This window comes from Rhipicephalus sanguineus, chromosome 10, assembly GCF_013339695.2.
Source record: "Rhipicephalus sanguineus isolate Rsan-2018 chromosome 10, BIME_Rsan_1.4, whole genome shotgun sequence".
In the NCBI taxonomy this organism is placed as follows: domain Eukaryota; kingdom Metazoa; phylum Arthropoda; class Arachnida; order Ixodida; family Ixodidae; genus Rhipicephalus; species Rhipicephalus sanguineus.
The window spans coordinates 129,125,092-129,150,461 of NC_051185.1; the positions used below are offsets into that span (position 1 = coordinate 129,125,092).

The 25,370-nt window shown below is 48.0% G+C and overlaps 2 protein-coding genes across 2 annotated transcripts in view; both read left to right on the top strand.

Moving 5' to 3' along the window:
• LOC125760311 (uncharacterized) overlaps positions 1-25,370 on the top strand; it is a 336,735-nt gene that overhangs the window by 130,932 nt on the left and 180,433 nt on the right. The window lies entirely within an intron of this gene.
• Positions 1-25,370, top strand: part of LOC119372446 (TBC1 domain family member 25) — a 225,035-nt gene that overhangs the window by 96,989 nt on the left and 102,676 nt on the right. Inside the window, exon 2 of the mRNA XM_049420250.1 lies at positions 20,642-20,757. Coding sequence (XP_049276207.1) covers positions 20,642-20,757 — 116 coding nt within the window. The remainder of the gene's footprint in view (positions 1-20,641; positions 20,758-25,370) is intronic.

Sequence of the window (25,370 nt, forward strand, 5' to 3'; positions counted from 1 at the left end):
TACACACACAACACAGCAACACTGAACGTATGCACTGTAAATAACGAGGACCGGTGGTCGTAGATCTGGAACACGTCTTTACTTCATGAAGACTAGCTCCGAATTCCTGCTTCGTTCTCCTCTTCGTTTCGTCCCTGTCCCTACCCCCAAGACTATGCCCCACTATTCTATTTTCAACATCCTCCGAGGGGGAGAGGACGAAAACGTCACATCAGTCATTTTGTGGCTTCCATTACACACAGCTTTTGCACCGGCCGGTTCACCACGTGGCCCGTAGCCAAACGTACGGAGCACGCTCTAGCTACCCCGTCTCGTCCGGGATGCAGCGACGTCACTCGCCCGAGTTTCCAGTACGTCGGAGCAGTGTTGTCTTCGTTCACTATCGGTGATGAACCTTGTTCTGGGCGGCAGTGCGCTGATCGCAGCTGTAGCAAGTAGGCATGTTTCCATCTTCGCCAAAGCTCCGTGCTGATCCGCTTCCGGCACTGCACTCGTCGTTGTAGCTCAGCGTGAGTTGATGTCTCTGCTGTGACACCCGGCTCCGGCATGGCGATGGCCCGCTTCCGAGCAGAAAGTGCGCCGGAGTTAAAGGCTGCAGTTCATTTGTGTCATCCTCCATGTAGGTCAGGGGTCTGCTGTTAATGACGGCTTCAACTTTGCATAATGTTGTCATGAGGCCCTCTACATCAAGGCTGCTACACCCCAAAGCGTCTTTCGTAGTGCGGATAAGGCGCTCCCACCATCCACCCCACCAAGGAGCTCGTTCCACAATAAATTTCCACTGTATGCGCGTGGTGGTGGCGTGCTCTTGCAACGCAGGGATGGCCGCTTTGAAACTCCGTGCGCAAGAACGAAACGTTAGGGCGTTGTCCGAGTACACCACGGCTGGAACACCTCGCCGCGCAACAAACCGACGAAAAGCGAGAATCGTGGTCGCCGCTGTCATGGCGGAGGTCAGTTAGAGGTGAATAGCTCGTGTCGCGGCACATGAAAATATCAGTATGTATGACTTGTTTGAGTTCTCAGTTGTGAGAACGTAAAGTGGCCCACAATAGTCGATGCCAACAACCGAAAATGTTTGAGCCTCGGTTATTCTCTCTGGTGGCAATGGTGCTACTCGAACAGACACTGCCGTCAATCGTCGTTTTCGGCACGGTAAACACTGCGAAAGCACATTTTTTACGGTCTTCCTTCCCTTCAACACCCAGAATGTTGCCCGGAGTTCGGTCAGGGTGAGCTTGATGCCACCATGAAGAGTGCGGGCATGCGCAGCTTGAACATTTAGTGTGGTCAACTTGGGTTCGGCGGGCAACAGAATGGGATGCCGGATGTCAGGACTGGTGTTAAGCAGGTCGAGCCTCCCACCGAAACAGAGGAGTCCATTTGTATCCAGGAATGGGGCCAGGCGAAGAACCGATGACGTTGATGGCAGCCTTTTTTCTTTCTCAAGAAATCGTATTTTGGCTCTGAAATACTGGTCTTGCACGACTCTAAGCCTATAACGCTCGGCCTCTTCAAGTTCTAAAGTCGTGAGCGTTCCACTGCGGGGAGGGCTCCTTCTCGAAGCGTTGTGGACGAAGCGCTCTACGAAAGCAGTAACGCGCAAAAGCCTATTGAGCGAGCTGAAATCTTCCGCACGCACAATTGAAGTCCTTGATGAAACAAGCGATGGACAGATTGTCGTGGCTGTCTCAAAGAGAGGCTCAATGTCTCTGTCGTTCGGAAGGTCATCCAGCTCGAAACTGGGAATCGGTCCTGGCGTTGAGATCCAAGGGGGACCGTGCCACCATTTATCCGACTCCAAAAGCGCCTTTGCAGACACGCCACGGGTGAGTAGATCGGCAGGATTCTCGCCGCTGCTGCAATGCGTCAGGTGTCGGGATTAGTGAGCTTAGATATCTCGGCTACACGATATCTCGTATTCAGTGAAGAGCGACGAGGGAGTCGGTCCAAAAATGAGCTGATGCCTGCTGGAGAAGTGGAACGGACCGTACGTACTGAGCTAGCCGTGCTCCACTAACGCAGGCGATCAGCTCCAGTCGAGACAGGGACATCGTCTTGAGCGGAGCGACGCGACTTCGGCTGATGAGCAATCGTGTGAGGCATGCCCCGTCGGCAGAAAGCGCTCGAACGTAGATACACGCACCATAAGCTTTAGGACTGGCATCAGTAAATATGTGCATGTCGATGAGGTGGATGCGCTTGAAAGACGAGGACGAAGAAGAGACGGGACACACAGTGCGCAATTTGCGCACTGTGTGTCCCGTCTCTTCTTCGTCCTCGTCTTTCAAGCGCATCCACCTCATCGACATGCAGAACCAACTGGCCCAACTAAGTGCACTGACAAATATGTGCAGTTCAAATGCCAGCTCTACGCTGCAGTAGTGCAGAAACACGTAGCGAGGAATCTGTGCCTGGACATCTGGAAACTCGGCGCACCACGCGTTCCATGCAGCTTGTACTTCATCTGGCAGCGTGTCATCCCAGGAGTGCTTCCGCTTCCGCAGGTCTTGGAAAATTAGCTTCCCTTTCACGGTGAAGGGGGAAAGATACCCAAGCGGATTGTAAACTCTGGCTACTGTTTGAAGGATCGTGCGCTTGGTGGCCGGTCTGTTTGTGGCGAAGGAGGCTGCGTTGCGCACTGTCAACGGGATTGGTATCGCCTTTACGCTCCCACGGCACGCCCAAAATCTTCATGAGATGGTCATCTCCTGCTTCAGTCTCAATGGCCACGTTATCTTGGATAAACTGTTGCTTTAGCAGGTCGGAGTTCGATGCCCATTTCCGTAACTCCATGCACGCGTCAGCGAATATGGCGCGTGTTTCCTTGTATACAGTCATGGCTTGTGCCGCCGTGGACACCCCAAGGATGAGGTCATCCACGTAAAACGCCTTCTCTAGGAGGGCCACTGTCACAGGAAATTTTTCCCGACAGGACGCTAAATGATGGCGTATCGTGGCGGCAAGCAGAAAGGGACTTGATGCTGCTCCGAAAGGGACCCTAGTCATCCGACATGCGCCAATGGGTGGGCTGGGCTCTTCCTTGGTTGGCAGTTGCTGAACCCATAGAAAGCGTAGTAAATCGCGGTCTTCTGGTCGAATGAGCATTTGCAGATAGGCTTTCTTGATGTTTGCCACAAGAATCACTGGGTAGCAACGAAAGGATAGCAATAGTTGCACGATGTCAACGCCAAGCTTCATCCCTTTCGATAAAACGTCATTCAGGCACGGTTTTCCGACGACATGAGACGACGCGTCAAAAACAACCCGGAGCTTGGTGGTCACTGCATCTCAGCGGATCACAGCATGATGCGGCATGTAACAGGGCCTGGAATCTGCTCTTGATCCGCTCTTTCGGCATGACCATCCTTGAAATAAGCAGTGATGGCTTCGTCGTACTGTTTCAGCAGGTCGGGTTGTTCCCTCAATCGGTTCAGCTGCAGATTTAGTCGACGTGCTGCAAGCTGTCTGTTGTCACTACCGGCAGGAATGCCAAGCTCCTGCATCATCAGGGGCACTTGGTAACGACCAGCTTGCTTGCTCAGACAGTGCTCAAATATGTCGAGGTCAGGGTCGTCTTTTACAGTACTTGACCACCGGTTCTCAATACAAAGTGTCGAGGCGCCACATAGCCGATTCATCGCACTCTTGATGAGAACCACCAGCCGATAAGAAAAGGGCACTAGTTGCTGTAGCTTCATAGTGCGAGCTACTGCCCTGCACAGTCCACCAGAATGACGTTTCCACGGCAGTGAGTTGCTCGTTGAGGCGATCAATCTTTCCAGTGGCGACCTTCCAATAAGCGTCCGAGCCAATTAATATGCTGACGTCCTCTGGGTGCCAAGTTTCCGGGTCAAACATGTCCGCAGCATCATACCTCCGGGCGCTCAACAGCTCGAGCACTTCAATGTTCAGCGGTGGACTTGTCACGGTGCACACTCCAGGGACTTCGAGTGCTTCCAATGTGACGGTGCTGCCGTTAAATCGTCCACGCGGCGTGACAGAGACGCGTCGACAACGTAAATGATTCTGTGGCTCGGCGTTTCCAAACGTTACCAATGACAGCTCTTCCGCGCCAATGACTTTGCAATGCTATCTCTTGGCAACGTCGGTGCGGATGAATGAACGCTGGCTGCCGCTGTCAAGCATCACGCGCACCAGGAGCTGTCGCCGTCCGCTCTCAGCCCAAACACGGCCCGTCTGAAGCAGCACCGACTTGGCTTCTGTAGCGCCGGTTGACGCCGTATAGTTACCGTCGGTGAGGTAGAGCCTGACCGAGCGGCTCGCTCGGTACTGTTGGTGTAGGAGCAGCGGTCGTGGTGACAGCTCGTGACAGCTCGCAAAGGACCGTTAGGTGTCGGCGTTGGCACTTGTTGCACGTAAGGTTCAGGGAGACTCTGCAAAACCGTGCAACATGATTGCGCATTCCGCACTTGTAACAGCTCCGAGCGTTAAGCAACCTGGCCCGTTTCTCGTCGGCGGATAACTCGACCGTGCACTCTGCCAGGCTGTGACCTTGGCTGTCGCACAGTACACAAGGCGTGCGCTGCTGTAGGGATTCCGTCGCCGCTAGCGCGGATGCCGATGGAATGCCCTGTGAAGATCTTGTCGGCGAGCTCATGTCACCAGGTACCGTGATCGAGTTGTGCGTATACGATGACGCCGCTTCTTGCTTCCCTTCCTCACGCACTTCAACCTGGATTTTCAGGAACGCTAAAATGTCGGTCGCCTTGTGCGTTCTCGCTTCAGGGGGCGTGGGCTCTGCTGATGCATTAGTGCCGCGCGTGCTCTCCTCCTTCTTCTGTCGGTACATTATCGTCAAGTCTTCTGGCAAGCACCTTATTAGCACCCGATGCAGCACCACAGTGTACTGCTCAGGTGGTGCTCCAAGACCTTCGAGCGCACTTACGCGGAAACGCACGGTGTCATGCAGCACCCGAAGCTTCTCCACTTCCTTGGAACTCCTCACGGGCGACAATGCAAGAAGCTGGTCGATGTGCTCGTTGACTAGTAATTCCTGTCGACCGAAGCGCTCTTTCAGTGTGGTCACGGCAATTTCATAGTTGTTATCAGCCAGCCTAATGCCTTCGATAGCTCGCTTGGCCGTTCCCGTCAGGTACGTCAGCAAATTAAATTTCTCGATGGGCGGCAACTCGGTGTTCTCGTGAATCGTGGCGCTGTAATGGTCCCAGAATTCTTGCCACTGACGTAAATCTCCGGCATACGTCGGGACCTGAAGCCTCGGAAGCGCGACCGACCGGTAGCGTGGCGTACTGACGGGTCCTATCGGGGCGCCGACGGATCCGATATTGCTCTGCATTGCAAGTGTTCGGTCGGTATTGCGTTCGCTCACCGATGGGTGGCTGAGACCGGTCGCCTGTTGTCGCTGTGAGAGGAGGAACTGCGCATCAGCAATCGCGTATAGAATCTTCTCGTGGTAGTCGTTTGCGCCCTCGACTTCTCCTTCAACAGCCTCGTCTTCCGTGAGATCGAGAATGTCCTTGTCTAGCTGGCGGAGCTCAGCTTCTTTCCTCTTTAAAACGGCGACTTGCCTATTGACCTCACGCGCCTCGGTGTCGGGGTTCTGCAGCAGTCCTGTCAGGAGCGTAATATTCCGGGAGACGCTGGCCCTGACAGTTCCACGCACCTTCCGAAGACGCTCGGTCGAAGACATCGTTGTCCAGCACTGACCAGTTCCCGGGTTTCGGCACCAAAAAAATATAAATAACGAGGACCCGTAGTCGTAGATCTGGAACACGTCTTTACTTCATGAAGGCTAGCTCCGAATTCCCCCTTCGTTCTCCTCTTCGTTTCGTCCCTGTCCCTACCCCCATGACTATGCCCCACTACTCTATTTTCAACATGCACTACTGGCTTTTTTTTTCTTTATTTCCGGTTGTACATCACACAAACGGGGACAACAGAATTATTTTACAAGACACCACAAACATGTAGAAACACAAACCGGAAGCCACTGGATAACCAACACTGTGATTTAAAATTCCTTCATAGTAAGCAGGGGCTCTACCCTAGCCAACCATGGAGGAACACATTCTTTTGTTTTTTCTACGTCAAGAAACCGGGATACTTTCTTGAAAATACTGTCTTGCTGGTCTTCTATCCGGGTCACAGTAAAATCCAGCCATTCGTGAGCGCCATATACTGTTCAAGCCAGTCATCATGATGAAGTCAAAAGGTAGCCCGTCCTCATTGTCTATTGCTAAATACCGAATTCCATGAGGGTCTAACGGAAATTCTTTTTTTATTGTCCTCTGCAACACGTCCCAAAAGTACACCCCCTCCCAACAGTGCAGAAAGACGTGGTCAATTGTTTCAGGTTGGTTACATATTAAGCAATCGGAGCCCCATGGGTGTGTGGTTGTGTGCAGCGCCAGTAGTGCATGTTGAAACCTCGCTTTTTAGAGGAGCGAGGTTTCAACATGCACTACTGGCGCTGCACACAACCACACACCCGGTAGCCGGTATATATATCCATGGTGTTTTGCCCCCCTTCTAGTGCCGGTGGCAACAACTCTGCAGTTCGTATTTAAACAGCAAATATACACGGAACACGTGTATCTCATGGTCTATTGGGATACTGTTGGCGCATCGACCTTTTACTATAGAACAGCATAATATTCAACACCGTCTTCATTAGTAAATTCCAAATATCAGCTGGGACTCCATCATATCGGCTCAATGCAGTACAGCAGCTCATACCCAAGTCTGAGAGTTGTAGCCACGCGCTTACAAATACACTTGCGACGATCTTTTACCACGGCTAGCTGATGAATACTTTACGACGTTCCGATCTGGCGTCCGATCGGACATGCGGTACCGCGGCAGGCGCGGCATTTACGCCAGAAAAGCAACGCCGGTCAACGTAACCACAACGCAAACGCATCTCTAGCGATTCTCGCACTTTCGCTTACCTCGGTTGCACTTTAATGTAACAGTGAAAAGCTTTCGACGCTAAAATGCGCATTCTTCAACCTTCGCCGCGCCGAGATCGGTCGCACTCAATATGACCCGTACGACTCCCAGCGAAGGTAGGCCTAGCGCACCTGCCGTGTCCGTGTGTACATGCTGTCGGCGCTTCTGGGTTTAAGGATACGCAATTCGAACGTGTAAGAATGAGTGTACAGTAGAGCTTTAGTATCGGTTAACCTGAATGAACCATTTTTTCATGCGTACGGTGTCCGCACAAGAAGCGATGGGCATCGTTACGACGCGCTATCGCTATCAGTAAACGCACCCCGGCAGCCACCGAAAGCCGCCGGGCGCACTCGCCGGCACTTCGTTGACAGACACTTGTCAATTAGTACGCTTTCTTGAACTAACATGATGGCATACATTGTGTATATAGTTGCACCCATCGATTGAGATACAAATCAGTACACTGACACGGCCGATTTACTGATGTATCGTCGATTGCGCGAGATTGCACGTTATTCAGTGTCATTCGTGGTCGGCAGCTGTTTGTGTGTTATGAAGAAGCGAATTTTATTTGGAAAGGAATCATCTTCAGAGGTGCGCTTAGTGAACACAAACGACACAAGCTAAAAAGTACAGGACAAGGAGACGTTTTTACAAGAAACATAGGGGCTACGTTTTTTCACACAATAAACCAGTTGGTAGTTTGCGCTCGTTTCCTTATGTCCTGTACTTTTTCTTTTGACGAATCAACACCAACTAGCCAACCTTGTAGCTCTTCTCATCGGAAAGGAAGATCGCGTCTATCTTCAGTATGCGACCCGTAAATTTGAAGCCGAGCGGTGAGCTCTGTCTTGACTAGTCTTTTTACTGCATGTGTGCTGTGGTGGAGCATGGCGTGGTGGTAGAGACTGCGGCTGAGGATCCGAGGGTGGCAGGTTCAATTCCTCCTGCCGAACATTTTTTTTTCACAGCTCTTTCTTTTATTATTGCAATAATGCTTTAGTGACCTTATTACAGTGGCAATTAGTTTGTGTCGTAAACTAAGTTGGCGATGCGTTAGAAGTTGCCGATGTTCGAGGTTTCGAAGCTGCCTCTGTTGGCGTTTCAGAAACCAAAGGCTGAAGATCACAAACACTTTTTTTGTTATTACTGAAAGCTATCCTATTAACGTGCACATTAAAGTGTCACCTGTGGCGTCTACGCTCGGAGGATTATGGTTAAGAGACAGTTAGACAGAAAGCAAAAGATTTTCCTGTGCGCTTAAAAAATACTTTCTGCAGAAAAATGAACAGGAACACTAACACACACTTTGTTGTAATCTGTGCTGAGTTATATATTGGTTATATGTAAACCAAAATCATACTTGACATGCTTTACATACTTCTCTGTATTTATATTTGTTGTATTGCACATACAATCTCTTACACGCATGCAACATATTGCACGATACTGCAATCTACCTATCACAAATATGTTCCCGTTTTATATTTTGCTCCATTTTTTCTTTTTTTTTCTTATGATTGAAGTGTACCTATAAAATATCTGCTTTGTAACACAATCTGTTCCTTTAAATACATATTTATTTAGACCCCCTACTAGCCAGTGGCTATGGGTCTAATCAGTGTTGTGTACTTTCATGTAATAAGAACTTGAAATAAAAAACGATTGATTGATTGATTGATTGATTGATTGATTGATTGATTGATTGATTGATTGATTGATTGATTGATTGATTGATTATATGTCGCTGTGCGGCGTCGGCCGGAAGCTCGCGCTAGTTCGTACTCCGTCTGCTTGGGAGGGAGTTCCCGACCCTGTTCACGCTACGTCGGAGTGGGAGTTCCGTGGATTGGGAACTCTATCTGAGTAGCAGAGAGTTCGCGATCTCTTTCAATCTGCCTTCAAGGAAATCCGCGGCTAACTCTCCACTACTCTCCCACGGCGTTAAAGAACTCTGGCGAGAGTAATACAGTTGCTCTACTCTTGCATTACTCCCTCTAAATCTGTGAGTGTACGGTATGATTTACATGACACTGTCATGGTGCGATTCCGGCCATTTTGTTAACTGGATATATGCCAAAAAAGTGTATGGCATGACACGAGTGCGTGATGAACATAAATGACAGGTCATGCATTGTATATACCAGAATGTATAAGTTTCATAAGCATGGTATATACCAGATTGCATGGTATATAACAGCTGCATCTTACCGGTACTTACCTACGGAGCAGAAACCTGGAGACTTACAAAGAGGGTTCAACTTAAATTGAGGACGACGCAGCGAGCGATGGAAAGGAAAATGATAGGTGTAACCTTAAGAGACAGGAAGAGAGCAGAGTGGGTCAGGGAACAAACGGGGGTTAAGGACATCATAGTTGAAATCAAGAAGAAGAAATGGATATGGGCCGGGCACGTAGCACGTCGGCAAGATAACCGGTGGTCATTAAGGGTAACTGACTGGATTCCAAGAGATGGCAAACGCGTGAGGGGGAGACAGAAAATTAGGTGGGTAGATGAGATTAAGAAGTTTGCAGGTATTACGTGGCAGCAGAAAGCACAGGACCGGGTTGATTGGCGGAACATGGGAGAGGCCTTTGCCCTGCAGTGGGCGTAGACAGGCTGATGATGATGATGATACCAGATTGTGCATGCATGCGTGTATGGGAAACATGCGATATATGGTGAACTAGATGCCATGGCATGAATGATTTCATTTGGCTCAAAGACAAACAAGGCGATGTATGCAGCTCTTTGCTGGCTGCTTCGCATTACATCGATTCCCAAAGTGCGTGGGATCTGCCGGATCTTTAGTGCCTAAAAATTTGGCCTGTACTAATGACACTAAACAACAATAAATGCAAGGTCTCACGTGTATCCCCTACTGCATCTAATCCACCAGCATACCAGCTTAACAACACCATCCTTGAGTCATTAACATCTTACCGCTACCTTGGAGCACACATAACATCAGATTTAACTTGGTCTCTTCATATTAACCACATAGTTAACAACGCTAACCGAACACTCAGATATCTACGGCGCAATTTCTCTTCCGCCCCCGCATCTCTAAAACTGCTTCTTTACAAAACCTTAATCCGCTCGAAACTTGAGTACGCTTCTGCTACATGGGACCCGAGCACTGCCAAGCTAATAGATTCACTTCAACTTGTTCAAAATAACTCTACCCGATTCATTTTCCACAACTACAACCGAACTGCTAGTATCTCCTCCATGAAACTAACTCTCAGTCTACCGTCACTTGCTTCACGCCGTTATTTTTCTCGACTCTGCCTTTTTCACAAAATTTACTTCCGTAACCGCCATCTGCGTAATGAACTAATCGCTAAACCATCCTACTACTCTGTTCGCATTGATCACTCCCACAAAGTTGGAATCATTTCCTGTCATACTGATCACTGTTATAGTTTTATTCCACGTACATCACAGGATTGCAACCGCCTTCCCGGAAGCATCACCGCCATTGAAGACCATCAACTGTTTAAAACAACATTAGCTAACACTGTATAAATAGGAGCCGAAGATTTTGCATTTTCACTTACTGTTTGCTGCGTTTCTTGTGTGCTTTTACTTGCTTTGTTTTTTTACTCACTCCCCTCTCTAATGCCTTTGGTTTTGAGGGTATTAATAAATGAGATGGAATGAAAGTAGACCACACGTCCGCAGTGGTATACACATGTGTCGTCGCTTGTAGCTCACTTCTGATGCTCCAAAGTTTGTCTTCGAATGCGTCATCCATCCTTCTACCGAGTGTCCTCCGAGACATCAGCGCCACTTCGGGGCAGGTTCCTGAAAATATGTGGAGCATGGACTTGACAATCAAGTTCTGCAGAAGCTCCTCGAACCTCTTTTGGCCTGGACGGTTTTTCGCTAAACCAAAATAATTGCCCGGCCTTGCTTTGGGTTATAGCTGCTTGGTGCTCTTGCATTTTTTATTTGCTTTCTCGCGTCCAGAACTCATTTTCAGGGCCTCTTGAGGTACTGCTCATAGTCTGATGTACTGTTTGGATGTATCCTCTATAAATAAATAAATAAATAAATAAATAAATAAATAAATAAATAAATAAATAAATAAATAAAAAAGATCCGTGCTTAAGGGAATGTATGGCATCTATATGTACACGACTATATCAACGTGGATAAAAAGGCATGTTTGTTACCGTCGACGTCAAACTTTAACGTTTGACGTCGACGTGCATGAACCGGGAATTTCCTTTCCGCAGCAAAGCTTGCATTCTGCTTTGAGCGTCGAAACATTGCATCCGTTCTTTCAAAGAACGTGCCATCCAGTATAGGCCGTTGTGCACGGCCTATACTGGATGGCACGTTCTTTGAAAGGACGGATGCAATGTTTAGACGCTCAAAGCACGGCCTTCACCGTTCGCCATTACTCGGTTTTGTGACGTGTGCTTCGCTGGTGCCTTGCCTTCGTCGCCGTTCTTAAGAGTGCAGCGCGTGCGACTAGTGTCGCGACTCGAGGGCCCAACCGTGCCTGCTGTACAACGAGACGTCAATTAAATACAGTATGGCCGACTCGGCCAAATGATGTCAGACGAGGACTGCCGCGCCGGCAGAGAGCGCTAACATGTCATTGTGGCTAAGGTCCCTATATTTTTAATATAGATAGAGGGACTTTAATTGTGGCTAGAGTCACTGGAAAACTAGAGTACCGCAAAGGTAGGCTGCATGCGGGCAACATTAGGCGTCAGCGGCCATTTCCCTTCCAGACCGTCCGGCGCGTTGCTAGCGCGTGTTTCCAGTGACTCCAGCGTGTTTCCAGTGAAACCAAAGCTATTGTCTTCCCTTTCACTGGTCCCGACTCTAGCCTCTGAGGCAAAAACCAGTCAAAAAGACGCCGGACAAGGGGAAGAAGTGACACACACAAGGACTGGACTAGCAACTGTGCTTTATTAGCTGACAGCACCTCCCAGAAGAACCACGGCGCATGTGCTAATCACGTAAACCCATGAAGTCAAAACCCAAAACAAGAAAAAGCAAAAGCAGAAATTGGCCTACATAACGGCCAAGAATCTACCGCCAGAGTGACAGGAACTCGCATTCCTTCTGCAGTAATGAAATAGACGTACTGCTTACACAATCATCGCGGTGCGTGTTTATATGATAAGCCTCAAGGATTTCGCGCTCCTCCTTGCCACCCCCTCTACCTAAAATCTTAACATTGGAAAACAGCGGCATACAACCACAGATCTGGCAGTGGCGGGGAAGATTAGCCCCGTCTGACGTGTTCAACGAATTGTGGTGCTCGCGCAGTCGTTCATTCAAGCATCGGCCAGTTTGGCCGATGTATACTTTTTCGCATGTTAGCGGAATCGCATACACAACATGTTTCGCGCAGGTAGTGTACTTGGTTTTATGCCGAATAGAACACACCGGAGTGCTAGTGTTTCCGCGAGCGACACGTGCACACAGCGCAGAAAGTTTGCAAGGCGCCGAAAAGACAACATCTACGCCCTGTCTCAAAGCAACTTTTTTCACATTATGGGAAACCTTATGTATGTAAGGCATCACTACAACACTCTTGCGCTGGGAATCAATTGGTTCTGGACGTCTATTCGCCGGCCTTTTCACCTTTTGCAGCAGCGTTTCTGCTACAGCTGTCAGGACCTGCCGGGGGAAACCCGCTGCTTCCAAGCGCTCAACCTGACAGTCAAAACTCGACTTAACGCAGTGGTGGCAACTCTTCTGCAGTGCATTACGGAAGCAGTTACTCGCGATCCCTCTCTTAACAATTTTTGAGTGCGCGGACGAGTAGGGTAACAAGGATTTCTTGCTTCTGGGAGAAAAGCACCAGCACAAATGTCCATCATCCCTAAAAGTAAGCAAAAGATCCAAAAACCTAATGGAATTGTCCACCGGAAGTTCATGAGTAAAAGATAGGGCGTTAGAGCAACCTCGGAAGTAACTGAGAACTTGTTTTGCCGCCAGTGTGACGGTGTCATTAGATGATAGCTTTAAAATGATCAAGAAATCATCAACATATCTAAAGATATGACAAACACGTGAATCATGAAGAGAGCCCTGAAGCAGGTTGTCAAACTTGGCTAAAAATATCTGGCAAAGAATCGGTGCTACGCACGCCCCAATACAAATTCCTTTTTTCTGTAAGAACTGCGAGCCATTGAATTCCACGACCGTGGAAGAAAGATACATAGTTAGCAGTTCAAGGAACGCGTCAACGGACAACCCACAGGCATTTTGAAAGGAAACAGGACCATTCTGACGACGAAGTGTGCCTCTTGCACAGCGCTTTGTTTACCGGGTGACAGTTTTTGGTGATTTGTCATGTTCCTCGCGTAGCCATCGGTATTTTACTTGGCTACACTGGAAGTAGACTGGCTTCCACACCCTCCAGCATGCCTCCGCCGTCGGCGGGCCCCTCGAGGAAACGGAACAGCGAACTCAGCGACGCCGACAGTGAGTCCACCGAACTGTATTCGGCGAGCAGTGACGATTCCGACGATGGATTCACGCCTGTTTACAGTCGTAAACCAAAACGAAGATCTATGGGTGCTTCATCAGCTTCAACCGCATCTACTGTGAAGCCGAAGGTGGCTTCAACGAACTACACCGTCTTATTTGTGCCTGTTACGCCATCGGACAATCTGAGACACCTGAATCGGCAGAGCATCTCGAGGAAACTCGAGTCTCTGGCTCCAAACGAAATCAAGGATGTTCGAGTCAACCCCCGCAAGAATGTCATGGCCATCGATGTTATACACCAGGCATCTCTGCTTGCTCTGACCAGGGTCACAGACTTCGACGGTATAAAGGTTCGAGCTCACCTTCCACTTAACAAGGACATGGTGGTAGGCGTCATATACGATGTCGACATCTCCATTCCTTGTGGCGACCTTCCAATGCTCATCAAGGAAGTTAGTGATCATAGCAACGTAGTCCTAGTCTCACGTCTGGGCAACTCGCGTTGCGTAAAGATTGTCTTCAAAGGCGACATATTGCCATCCCACGTGAAGGTCGGACACTTTCGTCACGTGGTCCGTCCATTTACACCACGACCACTCCAGTGCCGTAAATGTCAAAAAATGGGTCATGTGAGCGGAGTTTGCAGGAACGTGGCGATTTGCCCCCGCTGTGCAGAGCCACACAATGCGGAATCCTGCCGAGCAACTGTCCTGAAATGTACCAACTGCCATGGATCACACGAAGCCTCATCAAGGGACTGTCCATTGGTGAAAAAGGAATGGAGCGTCATGAGACAGATGGTACGGGACGGCTCAACGCACAAAGAGGCCGCTGATGTGGTGAGAAATAGACAACGACGCTCGCCTCGGCGACGACCGTCTAAGGCTACTGCGGTGCGATCTGGACGGACAACGCGATCTCCTACTCCGACAGACCGTCAGACTTCTCCGAAGCGACAGCTACCACCACTGCCGCCACCACCACCGCCCACTGCATCACAGTCGAAGAGCCGAAAAGACGCAGAGGCTTTGAAAGCGGCGGCGGATGTCGCGTGGCCCTCACTGCCACCCCTGCGCAGTCATAAAGAGCCGATGCAGAATGGCCCGCAATGTACATCATCGTCCACAGATGATTGCCACGACAAAAACCTACAAGTCCTCGCTGTGCTGAGGTCTCTCATGACCACGATGCGCACTCTCCTCAACGGAATGACAACTCCGTCAGCTCAATGTGCTCTGCAAGTTCTGGATTCCTTGGAGCCAGTCCTTGCAAGCCTTTGTTAACGCCTACTTCTAGACAACCGCAGAGGAAGCGATGTCAAATATTTCTCGGTTGTGACTGTCTGTGTGTGTGCGGTGAACACTGTGCGCGTATTACTTGTTCCTTCTTTCCTCCTTGCTCTATCTATTCTTTTTTCTCCCCTTCCCCCTCCCCCGTGTAGGGTAGCAAACTGGGTGCAACCTGGTTAACCTCCCTGCCTTTCCTTCGCTTTTATCTCTCTCTCTCTGATCAATCAGTTCACGCACAGCTAAAAACAGTTCACCATGGGGGATGCTATAAAACAAGTCCTCTATATCAACAGAGAACGCCCATTGGCGCCTGGGAATCCTTTCCTGAGCAGCTCAACAACACCAGAGGAGTTCGCTACACTGTAAGGATCCTGCAAGGTCAAGGATCGCAGATAGCGCTGCAGAAACTGGCCCACAACTTTCTGCCACGTGTCCGCCTCTGTCACAATAGCCCTCAACGGGCAATCCGGCTTATGGGTTTTTGCGGTGAAAAACACCCGAAGTAGTTTGCCTTTGCAAGAACTCACCTTCTGTGACAAGGCAACCAGATTGTGCTCCTTTAGGAAGCTGACCACAGAGGACTTCAGTTTTGAAGGCTTGTGTTGTGAAGGCAAGAAATTCTTAGCAATGGCTTCCGAGGCTTTTTTACCAAAGCTTCCCGTGGGAAGAACCACGAACCCCCCTTCCTTGTCCGCTTCAAGTAGCGTGAGGTCGTTGTCAACGAAATGATTCACAACGCGGTGAAGCGCCCCCGAGCTCTTCTTGGGTCGACAGTCGACACCTTTGCAGAGAGCATCGACTCCTTCGGACAAAACACGCTGCTGCTCATCCTTCTCAGCCTTCTGAGCTACACGACGTACACTCGCAAGAAGTTCATGCCCACTGATTCTTGGCTCCAAGCTGAACTTGGGGCCCTTCTGAAGAAGGTTATTCACAACTGGTGGTACCGAGGCTCCCTCCAGAAAGGTAACGCTGTCACTGTGGACCTGTGGCCGTATTTTCTTAGGTAAAGACCGCCGCACTTGATGCCATAACACCTCAGTAGCTTGGCTTGCCATGCGACGATGTTCTTGCAGGGAACGGACGCCAGCGGAGTCACTATGCCCAGAAAGGCACAAAATTCGAAGACAATCATGCAGGAACCGCACCTGTCTCCAGCACTCTGATTTCCAGATCTTGGTCATACGCTTCCAGTGGCCCGAAGAAGGCTCCAATAACCCGAAGAAAGCAACAAGCTCCTTTGGGGCCGAGTTCACCTTGATGCAATGGGACAGAACTCGGGCTCGGCAGGTGATGAGCGCAATGGTGCTAACACACTTAATGGCCTGGCTTCCGGAAGAATGCACATTTAGAAAGGTACCCAGCGAAGAAGAAATATAATGCAATAAGGTCGAAGTCTGGGTCAGTTGGTACATGACGCTGAGGCAAAAACCAGTCAAAAAGACGCCGGACAAGGGGAAGAAGTGACACACACAAGGACTGGACTAGCAACTGTGCTTTATTAGCTGACAGCACCTCCCAGAAGAACCACGGCGCATGCGCTAATCACGTAAACCCATGAAGTCAAAACCCAAAACAAGAAAAAGCAAAAGCAGAAATTGGCCTACATAACGGCCAAGAATCTACCGCCAGAGTGACAGGAACTCGCATTCCTTCTGCAGTAATGAAATAGACGTACTGCTTACACAATCATCGCCACTGCCATCTTCCCCGCCACTGCCAGATCTGTGGTTGTATGCCGCTGTTTTCCAATGTTAAGATTTTAGGTAGAGGGGGTGGCAAGGAGGAGCGCGAAATCCTTGAGGCTTATCATATAAACACGCACCGCGATGATTGTGTAAGCAGTACGTCTATTTCATTACTGCAGAAGGAATGCGAGTTCCTGTCACTCTGGCGGTAGATTCTTGGCCGTTATGTAGGCCAATTTCTGCTTTTGCTTTTTCTTGTTTTGGGTTTTGACTTCATGGGTTTACGTGATTAGCGCATGCGCCGTGGTTCTTCTGGGAGGTGCTGTCAGCTAATAAAGCACAGTTGCTAGTCCAGTCCTTGTGTGTGTCACTTCTTCCCCTTGTCCGGCGTCTTTTTGACTGGTTTTTGCCTCAGCGTCATGTACCAACTGACCCAGACTTCGACCTTATCGACTCTAGCCTGGACGGGAGTTTCTATGCGCTGTTGCAAACGGAGCTGCCGTTGCCTTTCTCTCTCAGCCATCTCAGCCTGTCTCTCTTCCTTGGCCCTTTCAACCGGTAGCCTGTCTTTCTGCAGCTCTAGTTTCAATTGTTGCTTTCTTTATTCCTTCACCTGTCGCTTTTTAGCCTCTTCTTTCCTTCTTGGCCCTTTCAGCCGCCAACCTCTCTTTTTGAAGTTCTGCTGCTTTTTCTTCCTTAGACCTCTCAACCGCCAACCTCTCTCTTTCTACCGCCTCCTTTTTCTTTTGGTTCACCCATTTCCGTAGTTCGGCTCCAGACAAACCCGTCTTCTCACCAAGGGCGACTAACTTCTCGAGATCCATAATGCCCGTCAAACAAAACGCAGGGGCGTGTACAAAATATCTGCCTAACTTCGAATATGAAAACACTCTCTGCACACAGCTTAGCGAGAATGTGGTGGAACACTAAAAAACCGTTACGAAAGCACTGTCAGCTACCCAAGGCTCTTTCTCTCTACTTTGGACACACTTTGCACCAAAAGGTCCTGTCGTGGACGCCAGAATAATTGTCATTTGTCCCGTTAATCGGGTGGCAATCACCGGACAGATTCCAAAGGCTGACTATCGGCCTCCCGAAACGCTCCACGAAAGTGCGGACAATTTAGAGTAGGTCCTTTTAGTGCGCCAGCGAACGCCGGTTGTGGTCCAAAGACCGAGTCAGAAATATATTATCAGTTAAGGCAATGCAAGCATCACACAAACATGCACACTCGGCTGGTATCAATTACAACTCACAATATCATTCAGATGGTGTTTAAATGGACACTAGAGGCAAATATTAAGTCGACGTTGATTGTTGAAAAAGCGTTACAGAAATCTCGTAGTGCTTGTTTCGTGCCAAGGAAATGCTTATTTTGAAAAAAAAATATGCTTTAGTGGTCCGCACGGCGTTAGCCCACTTCAAATAACCCGCCTGAACGGGCCTTCTTACTTAGCAGTTGCCGTGCCCAACGTTGCCCGCCTTTACTGCCCGGCCGCCGACGCTACGGTTTCTTGCGCAACAGCGGCCATCAACTTTGCCAAGACGCAGCCACGGGCCACTCCGAAACTGTATAGTTCACTGTAACGGAGCTTAGCTTGGCCAGCAACAGCAGTAGAGTATCATCAGCGCGAAAATAGCGAGAGCCAAGCACACGCAGCAGTACGCGGTACCGAAACTACCACTGAGACGCGCAGCTCGGCGAAAACGGAACTTTTGAACCCCTCGCGCCGTTCTCCATGGTTACTCCAAGAGGTGCTTTTTTCCATGAATCAAACAGAAACGAACAAGCAGCATTTTATTACGTCTTCTGATGCATGGAAGGTTCTTTTTTTATTGCAACTGGTTTGGTTACTAGTAAATTGTTCTCGGGGCTCCTGACGTCATCGGAATCATTTCCAAAATGTCCCACTCGTGGCGCGTATCGTGTCCTACATTCACCTTAAAGGGGTGCTGGCACAAAATTTCGCGGCTGAGATAGCCTGCTGGATCGATTCCCGTGTACGTGCGTGTACCATCTGCAAAATATCGACAGCGAATAAAGCTTGGAAGGTATTTTATATGAATTTTGAAGTTCGCGAGCGCGATCCAGCGTTTTAGGCCGCACCTGGTGCATTGACACCCTCGGAGGTGACCCGAGGTGACCCCTCTACTTCCCCTACGTAAACGTTTCAGCCGGTACAAGTTATGATGACGTCGTAGCCGCCATTTCTGTTTTGACGCGCTTCCCGACGAATCGCTCCTCGCCAGCGGGTCAAACCTGAAGTGATTCGCCACGTCGAAAATTCCTTCCATCGCCACCGCAAGAAAACCGTCGCCATCAGACGACAATGAGCCCGACGACGACAGACCGCGCGGAAGTGCGTCACTGTTCTGTGTGCTCACGTGACCGAGCTCACGTGACCGAGTCTGAGAGAGGAGGCGCCGTCGCGCCGATGGCGATCCACGGCGCCTTCAGCACGTCAGCCAACCGAAACGCACTGCTCAAGAGTCGACTGACTCTTGCAGAAACGTTTACTCTCATTTTCTGAGTCTATCTTCCATAAGGTGACAAACAGATAACCGAAGAGACAGTCAGTCAGTCAATGAACTTTATTTATAAATTGTCCTGAGGAGCCGATTCCCCTCAAGAGGGAGGGTCGGTTGCGGGCCGCACCCACGTGGGGACAGGAAGAGCGAGCCCGTTTGGGTGCCGTGAGCCTCTTTTGACTTTTTTATTCTTAGAGTGCACCGCCATGGTTCTGGTTAACAGTTGTACTGGACACATATTGCAATGCCCACTCCTTTCTATATTTTTACCTAACTGGTCCATTACACGTATTACTGCCTTGCGAAAACCACGCCCCAGTGTTTGGGAACCTTCGAGGTTATTTTAGAATCCTTTGATAAGCTTTAGGGCGCTACGAGAACAGTAGAGTTTATTCTGGTACTTATACGGCCACCAACGATAAGCCTGGGATCTTCGATGTCACATGTATAAATTCCGTCGTGCCTTAGCGCAGATCAGATTACCGACGGCCCTCGACAGTGCTAGCCGTTATCAGTGTACAGTGTGTATTGCTTGTACTTTAACTTCTCATTTCCTAGGCTCGAGTTCGCCTAAATAAAGAGTTTCGTCTTCAACACTCCGACTGCTGCTTTCTTGAACGTTACGGCCACGTGACAATATGGTTTCAGAGCATAAGTTGACATACGGTAATGTAGGGCCAATTTGCCGTCAAGATAATTAATGAACATTAATTGAGTTCCTTGAAAGCTTGTAAGCTGCTAGGATGGTTTCATTACCTGGCGGAGCATATTTGAACTAGGCGCTTCTTTCTGCATGGCTTTCGACATCCGCTTCGGCAGCGCGCGATGAAGCTAACCTGCCTGTCTGCCTGCTATCTAATCCTGCACACTAGATTTGCGGCCCATAATAGCCTGCTGCTGCCGAAAATGAATATAGTTTTCTCACCCATTTCATAATGGAATTCACTCTCATCAGAACTAAAACAAATAGTGCCTATTTGCGCATTTAGGCGAAGGCTAAGCATATTTCTTTCAACGTAGAACGTTCGCGCACTGCTAACTTTGTTAACTCTCTGTGTTTGATGAGTTCATTAGTAATCGCCGAAATATTTGATGGTGTCTTTGTTATTGTAATGTGTTGAAAATGTTTTTTCATTGTATATTCGTTTTATTCATTTTTCTGCCGTATTAACACAGGAGGTCCCGCCTACGGTTTCTACCCTTGGGACCTCCTTCTGCGTATTTACATCTTGTATCCTCTCATTACGTTGCTAATAAATATTGATTGATTGATTGATTGATTACAACAGAGCACACGGACGCCAACGTGTGATTTCCTCTATTCGACACACAGGTCAAGAACTTGTCCTGAACTCCTGAGTGAATATTTTCGTTAGGTACATAAAAATTCCTATTTCTTGTGAAAGTAGTGTCTTTTCATGTGCACAAATTGAATGCTATAAATTACGTTATCTTTTGCATCTGAAAAAGAAATTTTCAAGAACAACAAGTTGTTGTAAAGAAACGGAAGGTTGGTACTGAACATGTAGAGCATTGCACATTGCATACGCTCATTAAGAGTGCATTGGATCGTCATTGGCTTTGGTTGTACAGCCAGCATAAAATATGTGACAGCAAACGTAGATATGTTGAATAGTTGTAATAATTTTCCGATCACAAGGTGAATAAACAATAGTGTGTTTTCACTACTGTCTAAGGGTAATAAGAAAAGTTTGTTTTTTGTTTGTTTTTTTTTTCAGAAATGCGAGCGAGGCGGCGAGGGCTCTACTGAGCAGCGCAAGTTCAGCCTGGACCCGCAGATCACGTCTTTCGAGGTGCTGCAAAGCCTCCTGGCCAGAGCATTTGACATCCGAGGGTGATTTTGCTTACTTCCTCTGTTGGCTACTTGAGTGGCCAGAGCACGAGGTTACCCAATTTTCACCCGCAAAAATTTCTTAATCATTCCACACACTCGAAACTTATGAAGGGCTGATCGGGCATTTTGATTATGGAAGCGTGATTCCAAATGCACAAAAATATAATAAGGTACAGGAATAATGAAATCTTCGTCAGTGCTACTTTTTTCGGGGTTTTCTAGCAACAAATCAGTCTCCGACTCTATTGGCTCGGATATGCTTACCATGCTGCCGCACATCGTCTGGGTCTAGCCGACGACCTCTTGGTGTTTCTCCACTGGCTACAAAAAAAAAAAAAAAGAAAGCACAGTCATCTTAGAACGAGGGTGTGCTCTTCCTGTTAACAAGAGCTGCTGAAGCTGTGACTGTATGTTCTGGGAGCAGTTTTTTGTCATGATTGGCAGGTCGCATTGTTGTCAAGAACTTAGAAGAATGGACTGTTGGGCGAGTTGGTGAGGAGATCCGCGCTCTTTTATTTATCTTGAACGCTGGACTTGAAGCAAGAAATGTAGGAATATATGGGATTTTTCTTTTGTATATTTCCAGCGAGGCTTCTGTATTTAAAGGGGTACTGACACGAATATTTTCAGTTGTCCGTTTTTTGCGTCAAATGAAAGGCCAAGTCCTCAGGAGCCTAGAAAAGGTAATGCTAAGCGCGAGTGCGCCCTGAAAAAGTAATTACAGTATGTTTTTAAAAGCTGGTTTCGGTTCCTACTGTACCCTGACGTCACAACACGGTATGAGCTTCTCGTCACGTGCTCGCACAATATATAGTGACGTTTCCACGGCCGCTCCGCGCCGTGGCTTCGTTGGTGACGCACAAGCGGCCATTTTGGAAGTTTTGATGACGCACAAGCGGCCATCTTGGAAGTTTTGGCACCTAACGTCATCACAGCTAGCCAAACTGCTGCGTGAAGTCACCAGAATTTGTACTGTAGCCTGACGTCAAACTACTGTCGATGTCAGTAGGTGCGCCATGGAAAAACTAACTTTAAGATCAAAATAAAATACCTTATCAGCATTCGCTGAGCTTCACACTTGCTCAGAGCCGTCTCTGCATACAGCAAATTTGTATGGTAGAGTAAAATTGTCTTCGAAAAAAGGTGTCAGTACCCCTTTAAGAAATGCAGGTACATGGGCATCTTACACGCTCCTGGGTCGTGAAAAAGGCGCAGCGGGCTTGATGACCACTGATCTATTTATATTTGATATGGGCCCTGTGCACGTACCAACAGCGCAATTTGGTAGGGCGCAATTACACATCGCACACTTTGAATGGGGCATTTTAAGCGGTCCGGCTGCGCCGTTTCGTTACAGTCCTGTCTCTCTGTGCCTACTCCGCCCACGGCATTGGAGCGTCTCTGGCCCAAAATATTTCTGGTCTGAGAACAAACGTACTTTTCCTTATATGCCCACTCTTCTCGCTCTTTCCACATTATATTCGTCCTAAGATGTCACCGCCGCCGCGTATGCGTGGTACATCCGTTATCGACAGTTTTGCATGTTGTCTTTACTATCTTGATGATATTTTTTTCTTTCCAAGTCACTGTGCATCTGCCGCTTTGTTACGGTGAATTGTAAAAGACGCCTTCATGCAAATGAGGATTCGAACGTGCAGAAGTTTCCTAGCTCGCAAAATAAGAAAGTGGTGCATGTCAGTCGCGCTTTGCTATAGTTTGTTCGGGGTGCCAATCGTAACGTTAAAAGGACACTAAAGCAAATAACAATTAATGTCAGCGAAAGCTCAATGTATGACAACGTCTAAAACGGCAATATTATCAACAGCAGTGCCCTACTTACCGAGAAATTAAGCTAAATGTATTACACGATGAGCGCCACGAGCGGGACATTTTGGAAGTGATCCGGATGACGTGAGAGAGACCGACTACAATTAATCAGTCGTAATCAAACTAGCTGCAATAAATAAAGAACATTCCGTGCATCAAGAGACGTAATAAAATGCTGCTTGTTCATTTCTGTTTGATTCATGGAAAAAAGAACCTCTTTGGCGTTGCCATGGCGAACGGCGCGCGTGGTTCAAAGGTTTTGTTTTCGCCGAACTGCGCTTCGCCCGGCACCCTGCTTCGCTCACGCAATCGCGTCTCAGTGGTAGTTTCGGTATCGTGTACTATCGCTTGCGTTTTGCGCGCTCGTGAAAATCGCTCTCACAATAAGTTCGACAAAATGCCTCATGCATGTGATGTTGCCGGATGACCGAATGGTGCACGCCGCCGCGCAGTAAAGGCGGGCAACGTTGGGCACGGCAACAGTGACGTGAGAAAGACGGTTTTGAGGCGGGTGATTTGAAGTGCGCTAACGCGATGCGGACCACTAAAACGTGATTTTACTTCAAAATAAGCACTTCCTTGGCACAGAAGTAGCACTACGATTTTCTGAACCGCTATTTCAACAATCAACGTCGACTTCTTATTTGCCTTTAGTGTCCCTTTAAGCCTAAGAGCCTGTGTAGAAGAACCACGGCAGCAGTATTGTGCACGTTCCTTCAAAGCGGGAACGAAAGCTCGTTTCTTAACAGATTAGAAAAGAGTCCCCGTAATGCGAAAGGAACGTGCTCCCGTACACTCACAACATTGTAACTTGTTACATTAACATTTGATTTTTTTAATTGAAATTAATGCCCCTGTGACGAAATGAAGTCAGCAGTTGAAAGCTAACATCGAACTACATATATTATACGTATAATTTGAGCATTGCCTACCGGCAATGCTCAAAGATGGAAAGGAACCTAAAGAAGCGCTCCTAGACCAATTTTTTTAGAGAGCATCGGGCTTGCTCCAGACTTGTCTAACTGCAACTTTGGTGGTCGTGTATTACAAGTACAACACATATGGCATTTTCCACGTTGGTCTTGAAATGCGTAGTTGGGATACTGTGCTTCAAAGGTTCAAAGAGAAAGTTCGTGACATGCACCAATATAATTAAATTTCTTGCACAGGAAATTGCATCTAAAGGGACAGGCGTTTGAGTGAGTCATCATCATTCCCAGCCTGTCCAATGCGGGACGAATGCCTGTCCTGTGCGAGCTGATTCCATTTTATCCCTGCGAACTGCGTCGCTACATCTGCCTTCCTCGCCTACATCTGTTTCCCATCCTTGTTGCTCATGCTGTTCATCGGTTGTCTGTTCTACGCATTACGTAACTAGCCCAGGTCCATTTCTTTCGCTTGACGTCATCTGGGATATCTGCAACGCCTGTTTGTTCCCTGACCCATTCTGCCATCTTACGATCTCTCTATCGTTTTACGTTACATTGCACGCTGCGTGGTCCTCAACTTTTTCTCTAGTTATTTTGTTATCCTCCATGTTTCAGCCCCAAATGCTAGAAATGGCAGTATGCAGTGGTTGTATCCTTTTCGCTCTAATGACTGTGGCAAATTTCCTGACGTTATTTGGGAGCGCAGTCCGTATGCGCTCCAGCCCATTCGTATTCTTCGGTGAATTTCTTTTTCGGGATTAGGCTGTCCTGTTAGTAGTTGTCCTAGGTATACTTGGACACTCCAATGTATGGTTTTCAATCTTAAACTATTTGTCTTTCGCCAGGCTATTCAGCATTATCTTTTGTCTTCATCTTATTCATTGTTAGGCCTGCTGTAATACTTTGTCGGTTTAATTCCTCAATCATTTTTTGCAGTTCGTTACTATCTGCAAATTGTATGTTACTAAGCCATTCTCCATTAACCTTAATTCCTGTTTTTTCCCAGTATAGCTGTTTAAACACTTCCTCCAAGCAGGCAGTGAACAACGTTGGGGATATCGTATCTCTTTGTCTGACTCCTTTTGTTTATCGCAATTTTATCGTTTTTCTTGTGTAGAAGTAAGGTTGCTGTGGAGTCTTTGCAAATATCAGCTAAGGATTTAGCTGATATCTGCATAGGATTTAGGTACTCGTTGTCGGCTTAGTGCTTTTAAGAGTGCAGTTATCTCTACTGAGTCGAATGCCTTTTCTTACTCTATGAAGGCTAAATAAAACGGTTTGTTGTATTCAGCAGCTTTCTTCATTGCCTGATTTATCACATGAATGTGATCCATCCTAGCGTAGCCTTTCCTGAACCCGGCTTGTTCTTTTGGTTAGTTGAAGTCAAGTGTTTCTCATATACCCTTTGTAATTGCCTTTGTAAATACTTTGTATATCACCTAAAGTAAGTTGGTGGGCTTTAAGTCTTTTCTGTCCCCTTTCTTGTGTATTAGTATAATGTCATTTTTTCAGCTCACTGGAACTGCTGCCATTTTTAGGCACTGAGTGTAAAGTGCGGCAAGTTTATTCCAAATAGATTCTCCTCCGTCTTTATTAGATCAGCTGTTATCCCGTCATCACCAGCTGCTTTTCCGCGTGGCATATGGCGTATGGCCTTTCTAGATCGTCAGTGGTTACACATGGGACTTCCGTATCTTGCTTGTTGCTACTTCCGCTCGAGGGGGGATGCCTTATTTTCTAACTATATCGTTCAGCGTAGAATTTCTCCCCATACTCCCAGAAACTGAGCCCAACCAAAGTGTAACCTCGCCACCATTACCTTGAAGCCGGTAAAGAAGCCCATTCGTACGCAATGGG